The sequence below is a fragment of the Canis lupus genome, chromosome 32 (assembly GCF_048164855.1).
Source record: "Canis lupus baileyi chromosome 32, mCanLup2.hap1, whole genome shotgun sequence".
In the NCBI taxonomy this organism is placed as follows: domain Eukaryota; kingdom Metazoa; phylum Chordata; class Mammalia; order Carnivora; family Canidae; genus Canis; species Canis lupus.
The window spans coordinates 21561082-21576321 of NC_132869.1; the positions used below are offsets into that span (position 1 = coordinate 21561082).

Genomic DNA, 15240 nt, shown 5'->3' on the forward strand with positions numbered 1-15240 from the left:
CATTTTGTTGGAGAAAATATACATAGGAAAAAAAGTAGGACATATATCAAAATATTAAGAATATGTGAGGACAGTGAGATTACATGCAATCTTTTGTATTTCTGAATTTTCCAAGGATCTGCACACTGAATATTTATTATTCTTATAGATTTTTTTAACGATTTTTTTGGAAAGGAAAATAGTTCCCAAAGTAATTTTGCAAGTCATTTCTTATACTATTTCACATCTATTATTAGTAAAGGTAATGGAACATCTTTCACCATAGAAGATTCTCAATTTAGTTTTAATATGAGAGGCAGTTTTTCCAGTTGCCTTTAAAAATAGCAAAAAAGATTTACTAGGTCACTTCCATGTGCCAGGTTTTCTCACATATTCTATTAAAAGTGAAACATTAAGGATAGCCAGGGAGAAAATGGCCCACAATGTATCTACAGTAAAACTGTCTTATAATTTTAAAAAGACTCCCCCCACCACCACCACTGAACAAAGAGCTCAAGTCAGCTACCTTTTGCTGAGCATTTATTAGGTGAGGATTCTGGTAAGAGGGAAATATGGTCGACAAAAAGTCCAAAGTCAAGTAAAGTTGGAACACAGGCTCAAGTAGCAAGGTTGGTTCTATGTCCCAGAACAGACTTCCACAGACCACCTGCATCAGAATTCCTTACAGGATTGGTTAAAAATACAGATTCCTGGGGCTCTCAAACCTACTAACTCAGAGTCTCTGGAAGCAAGACTCGGGAATTAACTTTTTTTTTTTTTTTTAATTTATTATTCGAGAGACAGAGAGAGAAAGAGAGAACAGGGATGGAAGGGGGCAGAGTGGAAAGGGAGAGAGAGAGAAACTCAAGAAGACTCTCCACTGAGCATGAAGTCTGACACAGGGCTTGATCCCACAACCTTGAGATCATGACCTGATCAGAAATCAAGACTCCAACATTTAATTGACTAAGCCACCCAGGCCCCCTCAGGAATTTACATTTTAAAAAGCATTCCAGATGGTTGCTACATAAAAAATCTGAGAAACCCACGTTGTGAAAGATCAAGCCAAGAGAATAGGGCTAGAAAAAGATCAAGAGTCTTAAATGTCAAGATAAGGAATGAGATGATTCCACAGTAGATAAATAGACAGAGGAGGAGGGGCTGGGGACCAGCCAGAGGTTTTTCAGCTGGAGAACAGCATGTTAAGATCTGTGTTTAGGGTTAACACTGCTCATTACAGCCTAAGTTGAAAAAAAGAACTGGAAGCACTGGAGAATTGAGGAAAGTGATCTATAATGATGCATTAAAGCTGACCAAGAGAAGAATAAAATGGTTCGCATCCTGGTACCAAAAAGGGAGATGAAAGAAGAAAGCTCATGAAGAACTACTGACAAATAGTAAGATAATCTGAATGCTGAAATGCTAAAGCCAAAAATTACAGATATGCAGAGGAAGATCTGGAGAAAATTTTCCAATGGTACTTTAACACCACCTAGTTCATTCATTCAGTCAGTCATGGAGGTGTTATTTATTATGTACTAAATACTAGTCTAGATGCTAGGTCAAAAAAACATGAAAACCACTGAATTACATACTTTAAATGAATGAATTGTAATGCACGTAAATGATATCTCAATAAAGTTGTTATTAAAACAAAACAAATGTGATACTTCCCCTCTGCTGGGGAGATAACCACCTGCAATGCACTGTTGTGTCAGGACGGATGTGGACAAAGTGTTCTATAAGAACACACAGGAATATCTTAGACAGACTAAGATCTGAAAGACATAATTCATGAACAGTGGAGAAAGCCAGGCAAGGGGAATGCTGCAAAGCAGGAAGAAGGCAACCTGGAGAGCTCTTGACTTAAACCAAAGATCTGAATGCGAGGAAGGAAAATGAGATAGGAGGCGGCCCAGGGTGAACGTAGATCAGGAAAAGCCCAGTGTATCATGGCCTCACTACTCATGGTGTGGTTGGTCCTCAATCCAGCAGCACTGGTGTCACCTAGGAATTGTTAGAAAGTCTCGGGGCCTCACCACAGACCTACATCAGAATCTCCATTTTAACAACATTTCTAGGCGATTTCAGAAGGACACCAAAGTTTGGAAAGCACCACACTAACATATTTATTCTCAAGACAATATCCTATAGAGAATCACCGAGGAATTTCAAGTCAGAGAGTGGCGTGATCAGATACGCTCATTACATAAAGATCACTCTGGTGGCAGAACAAAAAACAGATTACAAGAGGTAAGCCAAAAATTGCTTAGGATGCTGTTACAGGATCCAAGAAATAATAAGGGTTCAAACAAAGTAAGGATAGTACCAAGAAATGGTAAGTGATTGCGGTGGTAGGCTTAAATAGGAGTAAATCAAAATAATTTCTAAGTTTTAAGTTTGGGTACATGGATGGATGTTGACGCCGTTTACCAGACAGAGAACAATAATAATAATAATTACAGTGGCTAAGATTTCTCAAATATGTATCAGGCATTATGCGAAGTGCTATACATGAACTATGTCACTTAATCCTCTTAACTCAATGAAGTCGATATTACTATTATCCCATCCTATAGCTAGGAAAGTAAGACACAAAGAAGTAGGGTAAAGTGGAATGAAGAGGAAGGGGAGAGATGACAAGTTCAATGTTGAATATGCCAGGTTTGAGGTACCTATAAAGATGTCCATAGGCAGCTTTTTTGCAAGGACAGCAAATAGGTTACAAACAGGGATTTGGAAGTCATCAGCACCAGTTCATACCTAACTCTTCAGGAGCGGATCAGGTCACAGTGGGAGGGAGTGTAGGTTAAGGACAGAGCCTAGGAGCGCCAATATCCAGGAAGTTATAGTAGATGGCTAAGCTTATGAAGAAGACAAAATAGCCAGAGAGAAAGGAAAATGATAGCTACAACCAAATAGCAACAATAATAAGAGCCAACAGTTAAGCTGTATTATGTATCAGTTGCCATTCTAAGCATTTTTATCTATATTAAAAAACTTAATTATTATTAAAACCACTTGAGGTAGGTATTATTTTCCCCATTAAAAAATGAGGAAATTGGGATCCCTGGGTGGCGCAGCGGTTTAGCGCCTGCCTTTGGCCCAGGGCGCGATCCTGGAGACCCAGGATCGAATCCCACATCGGGCTCCCGGTGCATGGAGCCTGCTTCTCCCTCTGCCTGTGTCTCTGCCTCTCTCTCTCTCTCTCTCGCTCTCTGATGACTATCATAAATAAATAAATTAATTAAAAATTTAAAAAAAAAATGAGGAAATTGAGGCACAGGGAAGTTAAGTAGTTTGGTCAAGTTCACACAGAAAGTCAATAGTGAATCCAGGATTTAAACCAGAGTCCATGCTTGACTGCTGTGATACATTGCCTCTCTTTCAGGCATTGAGAGAGGTGGAAGCCGAGGAAGGAAACAGCTGTAACCAAGTTCTTGGAATAGTGTCTAGTCCATAGTAAGACTTCAGTAAATATTAACTATTGTTATTTGATCATTATATTGCTATGAAGTCATGCATTTATGGAGGCCTGGTTTTTAGAAGAAAACCAATGACAACTAAACAAGTCCTGGTTTTTATTTTTTTATTTTTTTTTTAAATAATTTTTATTTATTTATGACAGTCATCAGAGAGAGAGAGACAGGCAGAGACATAGGCAGAGGGAGAAGCAGGCTCCATGCACCGGAAGCCTGATGTGGGATTCGATCCTGGGTCTCCAGGATCATGCCCTGGGCCAAAGGCAGGCGCCAAACCGCTGCGCTACCCAGGGATCCCAGTCCTGGTTTTTAGAAGAAAAAAAATGACAACTAAAGAAGGTAAAAATCAAGGTTTCATGGAGGAAGAAAGCAAAGAAACTTCCAATGAGGCTAGGGCTTCTACTCGGTTTCCTATGGCCTCAATATCTAAGTTTCCACACAATCAACTTTCAACATTTGTGGCTACTTAGTCCTCCAGCAAGGCTGCTGTACACAGCAATGACCCACAGGCCTCACAAACCTCCAAATACCTTCTGAGTGCCATAAAGATTCCATTCCAGGATGCTATCTTTAACATGGGGTATATTTTGCTCCATTCTACTTGTTTTAAAGCAGGTAATGATGCTGAAGGTCTCTCAGGTTCTTGACTAACCACCGAAAACAAACTCTGACCACTCCGGACAAATAGTAATTTCTTCTAATTAGGAGGATATCTTGTCTATAATAAAATGATAACATATTTTTAGGTAATTTTCTATTTTGTGTGTGAAATTCCTTTTTTTAAGATTTTATTTATTTCAGAGAGAGAGTGCACACAAACAAGCATGAGCATGGGGAGGGGTAGAAGGAGTCCCCACTGAGCAGGGAGCCCTATGCAGACCCTGGGATCATGACCTGGACCAAAGGCAGACCCTTAACTTACTGAGCCACCCATGTACTACCTCAGGTGATTTTTAAATTAAAATTATATTATTTATACTCTTAAAACAATAGCTTTATGGTTGGTTCGCTTGTTTAATTCTAATTCAATAATTCTGTCTGGCCCACATTCCCCCAAAATCAAGGAAAAACAATGAATAAGTAACAATGAGGAAAATGGTCAGGAAAAGGAAATAGTTTAGGTTTTCAAAAGGCTAGGTTTTTTAAACAAATTCATATATTTCTATCTAAGAGGATTTCTCAAAACAAAATAAAGGCACTGGATGGCAGAAAGCATCTCACATACGCGGAACATCTGGTCATTGTAGCCCTGAAGCAATGTACATTAAAAAATGCTATCTTTAAAATGAAATAAATGTGAATACCCTATCCTGCATCAATGCAAATGACAACACTTCTCAGGGAGACTTGAAGTGTAAAATTGACTAATTCAAAGATTTATGTTCAAAGACGTTCACCATACTACCTATCTTATAATAGTGAAAATGCCCAGCAGTAAGTGGAAGATCCAGATGATGGATTATTATCTAGACACTGAAAATAATATAAAAAGTTTATATTTAATAACATAAAAATTCTCACAGGGGCACCTGAGTGGCTCAGTTGCTTAAGCATCTGCCTTCAGCATTGGGCTCCCTGCTCAGTGGGAATCTGCTTCTCCCTCCACCCTTCTCCCTGCTTATTCTCTGTCTCTTAAATGAATAAATAAAATCTTCTTTAAAAAATTAATAAATTAAATTAATTGGGATGCCTGGGTGGCTCAGCGGTTGAGCATCTGCCTTTGGCTCAGGGCGTGCTCCCAGAGTCCCGGGATCAAGTCCCACATCGGGCTCCCTGCATGGAGCCTGTCTCTCTCTCTATGTCTCTCATGAATGAATGAATGAATGAATGAATAAAAAATATATATTCTCGCAATACATATTAAGTTTTAAAAATCATAAAAATTACCATATGAATATAAATGAGAAACTTAAGGAAGTGAACTATAATTAACAGTTATTATCTCTGGGTAGTATTAGTTTATTTTTAATTTTCTTCCTTTATATGTTTCTGTATTTTCCAAATTCTTTGAGATGTATAATTTCTATAAGCAGAAAAAAAAATTACTTAAAAGCTATTTTTTAAAAGTTTTTCCAATAAATTTCTGCCTCTGTTTTTAACTCTTTCCCACTTTTTCTTACCCTAGTCTAAGCCTTAAGGTCTAGGGCAGAGGTTCTCAAGTGGGGACAGAGGGGAGAGGGATTTGGCCCCCCAAGGGATATTTGGCAATGTCTGTAGACACTATGATTGGTGTGGGGATAAGGGATATTACTGGATCTAGCAGATAAAGGTTAGGGATTTCGCTAAAAATCCTACAATACACAGGACAAGCCCACAGAAAGCAAGGATTATCTATCTGCACTATGGCAATAGTGTAGAAGTTGAGAAATCTTGGTCTAAGATGAAAAAAAATTAGTATAAACAGGAAGAGTGGGTTAAAATATAATATTAGGGGCAGCCCTGGTGGCAAAGCGGTTTAGCACCGCCTGCAGCCCAGGGTGTGATCCTGGGGACCCGGGATCAAGTCCCACATCAGGCTCCTTGCATGGAGCCTGCTTCTCCCTCTGCCTGTGTCTCAGCCTCTCTGTGTGTGTGTGTGTGTGTGTGTGTGTGTGTGTGTCTCTCATGAATAAATAAATAAAATCTTTAAAAAAATAAAATATAATATAATATAATATTAACTCTAGTGGGTTTAACTTTTCACTTCTATAATAAGATACATATATATAGAGAGAGATCTATGTAATAGATATATTCTGAATTGATAGATGATTAATCCAGGTTTTGAACCAAATTCCTCATCAAAATATGTATGTCCTGATTTTGTGACAAACATCTCTGGGACTTCTGCTTCCTGTGTGAGCATGATGCTTGTCAAACTAGAAGTGAGGTTTTTCTCAGCGTGAGCATGCAGAGACCAATTCTGGGTAGAAGTTTTTTAAGTATTGCCACAAAAATGTTGTAAAGTGAGGTCAGATCCTTAAAGAAATAGCTGGTCACCTTGCTGTTTATACTCCAGTATGGTAAAATGAAAAATTAAGTTCTAATTGGTCTAGTCTAGACTAAAAAGTAGTCTAACACAAAAATGTTTACTTGCTTAAAACATATAAATACCCCCCTACACAGAAAATAATTTATGTAAACTCATGAGAAATTACTTCCTATTGTGATGTCGGATTCAGGGAATGGTAACACAGCATAAGTACAAGGATCTGAGGAAATGAAGTTCCCTCCTCATTCTAAGTCGTCACTGAGTAACAATTCACTTAATAAGAATTTATTTTATCGCACTTTAGGTGTGTGTGCATACGAGTATGCTTGGTTATAATAAAGCACAAAAGAGCATTAGGGTGAGTAGATGAAATAAAGCAGTAAGGGTGTCAAGAAGTAGATGACAGGTGGAAGGCAAGAGAGCAGGAAAAAAGAGAACTGGAAATGAATCAAACGGGAATAATAAATTTTATAACTTATAATGAAAATGGGGGAAGAGAATAATATATTCAAGCAAAAATATGAAGAAAATGAGGGGAAATAAAGCACTAGGGAAATACAGCTGAAAAAGTTCCAAAGGAAAGGTGACATAGGGTTCATAACCCCCTGATTACGACTAAATGAAAAATATTTTTCAAATCTTCAATTTCTATATGATTTCAGTAACATTTGCTTAAATGGATTCTCCACGGCTCTTTTTTTTTTATTTTTTTAATTCAAAATGATTCTCTAAGGGAAATATATCCAATAACCTTCTGATTATGCAAAAATCTTCCCATTCTTCTGCTTAAAGATCAGAAGAGGAGAGGAGGAATTCAATCGCTTTGTCACTTTGGGTAACTCATTCATGGTGGATATTGACTATTCTTTCCAATCAGCAACAGCTGTCAGCCACCCCACCAGGTCTGAGAACTATCAATCATGATGTCCTGCCTCTGCCTGGTCTCTGAGATGAGCATGACTTGAATGCCTACACAGCACAGTGAAAGGAGAGGACACGTGACCCATAGCAAGGGCAACCAGAATTCTTTCACCAGACTCTCTTCCTCCAGGCCCAGAGCTAGAAGATCATGTGGTCTGCAGGTGCCACTGACCATCTTTTTCACCATGAAAAGAGCTGTCATGTGGACGAAACCAATGGCAGACAGCACAATCTGACATGAGAGCCAGTGACAGCCTCAGAGACCACATTCTAGCCTTGAATCCATAAACCTGGACATTCAGGTCACAGGAGCAAATAAAATCCTTTTTAGTTTTGAGTTGTGTTTCTGTAACCTCCAACAAAAACAGCTCTGGCTGGTAAACTGTTTAACACTGTCAAAGAGATATTTGTTAAGTCGGTATCTCAGAACCACGGTGCATGAATTATCCAGACCCTTTTTATTTACAGTACGTCTTAGCTGTCATCATAACTTGAGGTAATACGTTTTATAAATGTAAATACGTAATGTTTAAAGTAGAAATTCATTTTAAATGACACATTCATGCCAAGATCAAATGAGTACCCCTACTAAACTGAGATTTGATATTACACACTTCTGTTATTCTTGATGTTAAATACTTCACCATTTTCCACCTTCACCTTTCTAAATTAGAGTCCTTTCTATCTTCTTTACTATCTGCTTGACCGCCACAATCATTTTATTTCTCCCAGTCTGAAATTCCTCTAGTTTCAGTGCATTTTTATCAAGAAGTAGAAACCCCAACCACACATACAGGATTCCTGGCCAGGAAAATGCAAGCTGTTTTTGGTTTTGTTTTGTTTAGTTTTTAAAGGAGATAGTTTATTGACTACACTGCAAGGGAGGTGGAGGCAGGATAGCAAAGGAGAGGCTGTCTGCCATGAGGCAGTTGGTGTGGAATAGCCCGCAAGGGAACAGCGGGTAGGACAGCAGACGAGAGGCTGGCCACTAGAAAATGCAAGGTTTGTATGAGTGACTACAGGGAGATAAAACTTGTCTTTTCAGCATCCAATCTCTCTCCAGTTCAGCATTGTGCTCATGTTTTTGGCTACAACAGCACATCAGGCCAAAGGATGTAGACAGATGGTCCTCATGAACACTTAGAAGGGGATAATGTACTTCTCCCTTAATTACAACCACGTTTGGAGCCATTATTTTGAAACCAAAACATCATCACACCATCCCTAAGTTCCACAATTGGCAAAAAGCCTCTGTTGTACAAGATGTTTAATGCTGATGGCTACTGGTTTAGGGGACTTCCATCTGAGGAGGGCTTAGAAGCGAAATGGAGAAGGTCCAAGGCATGAAGAAGCCAGGGATGTTTCTGCAATTTCAAAATCTGTTATTACCACAAACCCAGACTGACATTACAACCAAGGTAGATGGAACAGGACAACGGTTAAAAAGCAAAATTGAGCGACGCCAGGGTGGCTCAGTGGTTAAGCATCTGCCTTCAGCTCAGGGCATGATCCTAGAGCCCCAGATCGAGTCCCACATCAGGCTCCCTGCATAGAGCCTGCTTCTCCCTCTGCCTATGTCTCTGCCTCTCTCTCTCTCATGAATAAATAAATAAAATCTTAAAAAAAAAAAAAAAAAAAAAGCAAAATTGATGGATGTCTGAGTGGCTCAGTGGTTGAGCATCTGCCTTTGGCTCAGGTAATGATCCTGAGGTCATGGGATACAGTCCCGCATCGGGCTCCCTGCCAAGGGAACCTGCTTCTCCCTCTGCCTATGTTTGTCTCTCTCTCTGTGTCTCTCAAGAATAAATGAATAAAACCTTTAAAAAAAAAAAAAAAGCAAAATTGATCAAAGGGGATTTTAACGCACTAAGGACCTAAGGACCCAAGGCATCAAAAGCAGACAGCATCAGCAAAGGTAAAGGGTAAGTGTGTGAAGGAAAAATTAAATAAACCACCTAAATTGCTCTGCCATCTACTCTCACCTCCTACTGTGAATGAAACTCCACAGGAGGGGCACATGGTGGCTCAGACGGTTAAGCTGCTGCCTTCAGCTTCCATTATGATCCCAAGATCCTGGGATATAGCCCCACACGGAGCTCTCTGCTCAGTGGGGACAAGGAAGGGGGTCTGCTTACCCCCTCTACCCTTCTCCCTCTCGTTCTCTCTCTCTCTCAGATAAATAAAATCTTAAAAAAAAAAAAAACAAAAAAAAAACAGGGGACACCTAGGTGGCTCAGTGGTTGAGTATCTGCATTTGGCTCAGGTCATGATCCCGGGGTCATGGAATCCAGTTCTGCATCAGGCTACCCACAGGGAGCCTGCTTCTCCCTCTGCCTAAGTCTCTAACTCTGTGTCTCTCATGAATAAAAAAATAAAATCTTAAAAAACAAAAACAGAAAAAAAGAAATCCACAGGAGAAACACCCCAGCTCAGTCCTCTATATCAAGTATCTCTATTGCTTGGACTAAAGTGAAACCATACTATACATTTTGAAAACAAACAACTCTTCCTGCTGTCCCAGTGGGCAAGCACAACTCTAGTAAACTGGCATTTATTTTTTAAATTATCATTTTAGCTACAAAAAATAAACTGCAGAAGAGAAGAAGCTTAGCATGAAGATCTCCTGAGGACGATGAAAATGTTCTATATCTTGTTTGTGGTAGTAATTACATGACAGAATGTATTTGTCAAAACTCACTAAACTGTATACTTAAGATGAGTGAATTTTTTTACATATAAATTTTACCTAAGTCGATTAGAGAGAGAGAGAGATGGAGCTAGCAGGAAAGAAGAGAAACTCCCCAGGGAGACAAATGCAAAAAGTCTGAGAAGACACTGTAAGAAGACATGCCAGTAGGGGATGAAATGGGAGGAGTGTGGTTGCCCACATGATGTTTTTACCCAGGGTCAGGCCTTATTCCATAGATCTTCCAGGAGTTTCTACTTCTGACAATTCCTTATATTTCACTAGGAATTGCCTGAAGTAGAGACAATAGATCAAAGTCTATCCTCCCAATGGGTAATGTGCCTCTAGATTCTTCCAATGGAGGCAAAATCCTTATAAAGTTAAAAACAAGCTAAATTACCTTCTGAGATAAGATGTAAGGTAAGAGGGTTTACCTCTCCTCTCCCACACTTCCTGTGTCCAACCGTTTGGACGTTGCAGTTAAATCCAGGAACCCCACTCACAGACCCTGCTCCAGAGTTCCCCTACTTTGAACAGCTAAAAGCACCATGAAGATTTAAACTGTTTATCTGGCAGTGGCAAGTCTCATTAAAATTGGAACCTCTCTGTACTCTTTTAGCCACTGGGCAATACACCAGACGTTCACACTTCAAGAAACAGTTAACAAATTTCAAGAGGAAATCATGAGCTTTCCGCTTTGCTCAAGCAGTCTGAAGAAGTATTTCTGAGTAGCTTACAAGTTCCACAGAGTCTGTAAATTCATGATATAATGGGAATTAATTTACAGTTTCCAAAGCTAGAGCTACTGCTGTTAACTTACACTGTTCCCTCTCCATCCCACCCTATATCTAATCTATCACAGAGACCTGTCTCTTGAGTTTGTCCTCTTTCCCACATCATCTGCCTTTGCCTCAGTCTCCCTGACCTGCATCATTTCACCATTTTGTTTCCTGCAACAGTTTCTTTGGCTTCCCTTGGCTCCCAGCTCCCCGCTCTATTACTCATCCTGTTCAACATGCCTGAAAATGTGCTTACTTGTTTAACCACTTCTTTATACCCTGCTTCATTCCTGCAAGTAGACTAATCATCCCAGACCATTATTTACAGGAGACAGACTGTTCAGGACATCAGGAGGAAATATAGATGGAAGGGATGTGACAGGATACTTGTGGAAATCAAATATACTTGCTAAACCCCAAATAAGGCACATGATCAAGGATGAGGTTTCCGTCCTGCTTTCAGATGTTGAAAGTAGTCTGAAAAATGTAATTTCAACACCAGAATGTTATAATTTCCAGGATTGATGGTAAAGGGGAAGAGGCATAGAACAAAAAACAGGAACTATCCCGGAAAAAGAATCTAAGCCATATGCCTTCAGTAGGTAGGAAGGAATATAGTAGGAAAGGAAGATTACAGACAAATCACCTATTGGCCTAAATTGCTGTCTCACCTAAGAAAGTTTACCTGGCTTCTTGAGCAGGGGTTTTAGAAGTTTTTATAGTTACAAAACTCAGCATCCTGATACACAATGGGACTCTTAATTAAACAACTTCAGGGAACCTTGACCATTCTACAGCATTTCCAGTGTTCTCTGCCTTTGGGAAGCTCATGTGAGGACTACCATGCCATTTTATTGCTGCTGGTGATCCATCTAGGCCTAATTAATAAACTCTGCTCCACAAATGCTGAATCCTTTGAAGTTACTGAAAGCATCTATGGTGACATTATGATTCACATATCCACTGGCAAGTCAAGACTAGCAAATATTTTCAAAATCAGAAGCAATGAGATATCTTGGCCATCTTCAATTCTTTTTGGAACAAGCCAGGTGGCTCTAAAAACAAATTGACCCACAACTCTATGAATATACTGAAAACCACTGAATTGTAAACTTTAAATTGGGAATGACATGGTATGTAAATCACATCTCAACAAAGCCTTTATTTTTAAAACCAACAAACATATTTCAACCAAAATGTTAGTTTCCAGAAATGTTATATCCTAGGAACCTAGCTATTGCACTTAAAATGTTTATATTGTGGGAAAACCTTACAAAATGGCAGCCCTGGTAAATTTCTGTGACAAAACCATTATCATTTTAGATACAAAGAATAAACTGACCAGTCTCTTTCCTTTCACCTTAATGGAAGCTGATCTATATCACACATCAAAATCTGCCTTTAAACTCTGAATGACATTTTTTTAAAGGGCACTTTTCAGATTTAACCACTTTGTTGAATAGCATAATTATGACATGTCACTAACACATCTTTCCTTGTAATCTACTCCAGAATTTCCTTCCCTGTAATCCTCTGTGAGGAAAAAATTCTTCTGTTTATCCAATGTTTTAATTTCTAATGATTTCCCTCTTCCTCTAATAATCACTACCCAAGCTTTTATCTCTAGAATCATTCCAACCTTCCCCATGTCCCGACCCATTTCCTAATTTCTACTTATAAATACCACACCAGCTGTCTGCCTGCTGTGGAGGTAACAACAGGTTATTTATGCTCCTAGATATTTAAAGTAGGTCAAGAATATAAGAAACAGACTGTGAGCCCTTTGAGGGAAAGGGCTATGGTGTCTTGTTCATTGTTAGAACTTCTCAATATTGGTACACCTGGGTGGCTCAGCAGTTGAGCGTGTCTGCCTTTGGCTCAGGGCGTGATCCTGGGGTTCCGGGATCAAGTCCTACATCAGGCTCCTGCGAAGAGCCTGTCTCTCCCTCTGCCTATGTCTCTGCCTCTCTCTCTGTCTCTCATGAATAAATAAATAAATCTTTGGGATCCCTGGGTGGCGCAGCAGTTTGGCGCCTGCCTTTGGCCCAGGGCCCGATCCTGGAGACCCAGGATCGAGTCCCACGTCGGGCTCCCGGTGCATGGAGCCTGCTTCTCCCTCTGCCTGTGTCTCTGCCTCTCTCTCTCTCTGACTACCATAAATAAATAAAAATTTAAAAAAAAATAAATAAATAAATCTTTAAAAGAGAGAGAGAGAGAGAGAAAACCTCTCAATATTAAGCACAGTACCTGCACCTGGAAGGTTGTTCAATAAATATTTTGGCCCACCATTAAGCTAAGGCCCATTGACAAAAAGAATTAGGCAGCAACTAGCCAAGTGACCAGATTACACTTAGACATAAATATATTTAGAAGGCAATTTAAGCTCAACTCACTCTTGATGTCTAGTCTGTTTTCACAATGACAGAAGGTGAATTTTAAGAGTATATGATGAAGCTATGAACAAAACCCAAAACCCTGCAATTTAAAAATCACAATATTTTTAAAGTTTTTTCTAAAAAAAAAAATTATCTTGGGAGGAAAAAAAGCTGACCCAGACCAAGAGCAATTTATCATCCAGTCTTTAGTTAAGCAGCCTACAATTAGGCAGCTCAGGGATGGACTCCTCAAGCTGCACAGTGAAGAGTGGAGGGCTATACAAAGTAAGTAAAGAATGTTTAGCTGAGTGAAGTCAGTCAGTCGGAGAAGGACAAACATCATATGTTCTCATTCATGTGGGGAATATAAATAATAGTGAAAGGGAATAGAAGGGAAGGGAGAAGAAATGTGTGGGAAATATCAGAAAGGGAGACAGAACATAAAGACTCCTAACTCTGGGAAACGAACTAGGGGTGGTGGAAGGGGAGGAGGGCGGGGGGTGGGAGTGATTGGGTGACGGGCACTGGGGGTTATTCTGTATGTTGGTAAATTGAACACCAATAAAAAATTAATTAAAAAAAAAAAAAGAATGTTTACAGACCTGTATCTCATCATGGGAAAATGTTTCTCAGAGTACCTACTCCACGTGTTCATTATGAGGATTAAATGAGTTAGAGCAGTGCCTGGCACATAGTTAGCACTCTATCAATGTTTATTAATAGAGTAACCAAATCAGTTTCCAATTGCATTCATTCATATATTAGAGGCCAACAACGCCTAAGAAAATTACCAGGTTTACAGAGAAATTCTAACAGTGCAGTCTTTAAATCTATGGCTGGAAAGAAAGGGGTCCTTGAGAATGTTATATGCAAACTCCTCTTCTCATGGTTGAATGAACTAATCATATACCTATTTCTTGAGAAATTCACAGGTTACAAAAGCTTTCCCATCTATTCCTAGATTTGATCCTCACAACAAACAGCCTTGTAAGAGATGCAGAGCGGGTGTAATTAACTCCACTTGCAGATATGAGACAACTGAAGAAGAAGTTAAGTGACTTGCCCAAGGTCACGCAGTAAGGGAAAAAAGGCACCTGGGCTAGAAATCCCTATCTTTTTTCTCATGCAGCAATTTAGGGTCACATTTGGAAACCATGATTCTTAAGATCCTAAATGGAGATTCTGCTGCCCATACGCACTTGAAGAGCTAAGCCAATTGTGTTGAGTGGAATGAAAGGAAATTAATAGTTGGCAAAACACCTACGTACGCTGGAGTTACGGTATAATAAAATGCCATGGCTACAACACGTTCACAAAGCATCACAACGCTGCCGGAGACACGTTTTCGGAGGTCTTCAAAGGGACGGTTCTCCGAAATATGCCATTCAGAAATACTGGCGTCGGTATAGGAGAGAAAGGACGCTTCCCTCGAACGCAATCCTGAAGCAGGAGGCTCGCCCGGCGGATGCTGGAGGCATGGAGCCGAACAGGGCTCTAGGGGTTGCACGCAGGTAGCGAACTGCCGGGGACCAGGGGACCAGGGGACCGACCCCGGCCCGTGCCCCCGCCCCCCCCGGGAAGCCGGCCGCTCAAGGTGAGACTCGGCGGGCGCGGAGCGCAGGGCTGCAGGCTGGCGGGGAGGCCGGCCGGGCGGACGGCGCCGCAGACCAGCGCCAGACCCTATTTCGAGCGCCGTCCCCGCGGGAGGGCCCATCTGATGTCGCCGACGCAGCCCCGCCCGCAGCCAGGGCTCCTCCCGAAGCCGGCGGGCCGGCAGGGCCCTCGCGCCCCAGGCGCCCCCCGCCCCGCGCCCCAGGGGAAGGCGGCTGCGCGGCAGGGCCCGGGTCCTGGGGCGCGGGGGTGCAGCCGCCCCGCCCGCCCGCCCGCGGCCCCCTCACCTTTGTGTAGAGCTCGGACGCGGCCATGGCGGGGCCCCGGCGCGAGCCCCCCGCCCGAGCGGAGGCCGCACCTCGCCTGGGCGGCCGCCCGCGCCGACTAGGAAGCGCCCCGGCAGCCGGCGGCAGCGAGCGGGGCCGGGCCGGGCGGG

General features: G+C 41.1%; 1 protein-coding gene across 4 annotated transcripts in view; it reads right to left on the reverse strand.

Annotated features, from left to right (window-relative positions):
- MYO5A (myosin VA) overlaps positions 1-15240 on the reverse strand; it is a 183936-nt gene extending 168696 nt beyond the window's left edge. For all 4 annotated transcript variants that reach the window (XM_072808558.1, XM_072808557.1, XM_072808556.1 and 1 more), the window contains exon 1: positions 15092-15240. In XM_072808558.1, the coding sequence (XP_072664659.1) occupies positions 15092-15118 (27 nt within the window). In that variant the 5' untranslated portion in view covers positions 15119-15240. The remainder of the gene's footprint in view (positions 1-15091) is intronic.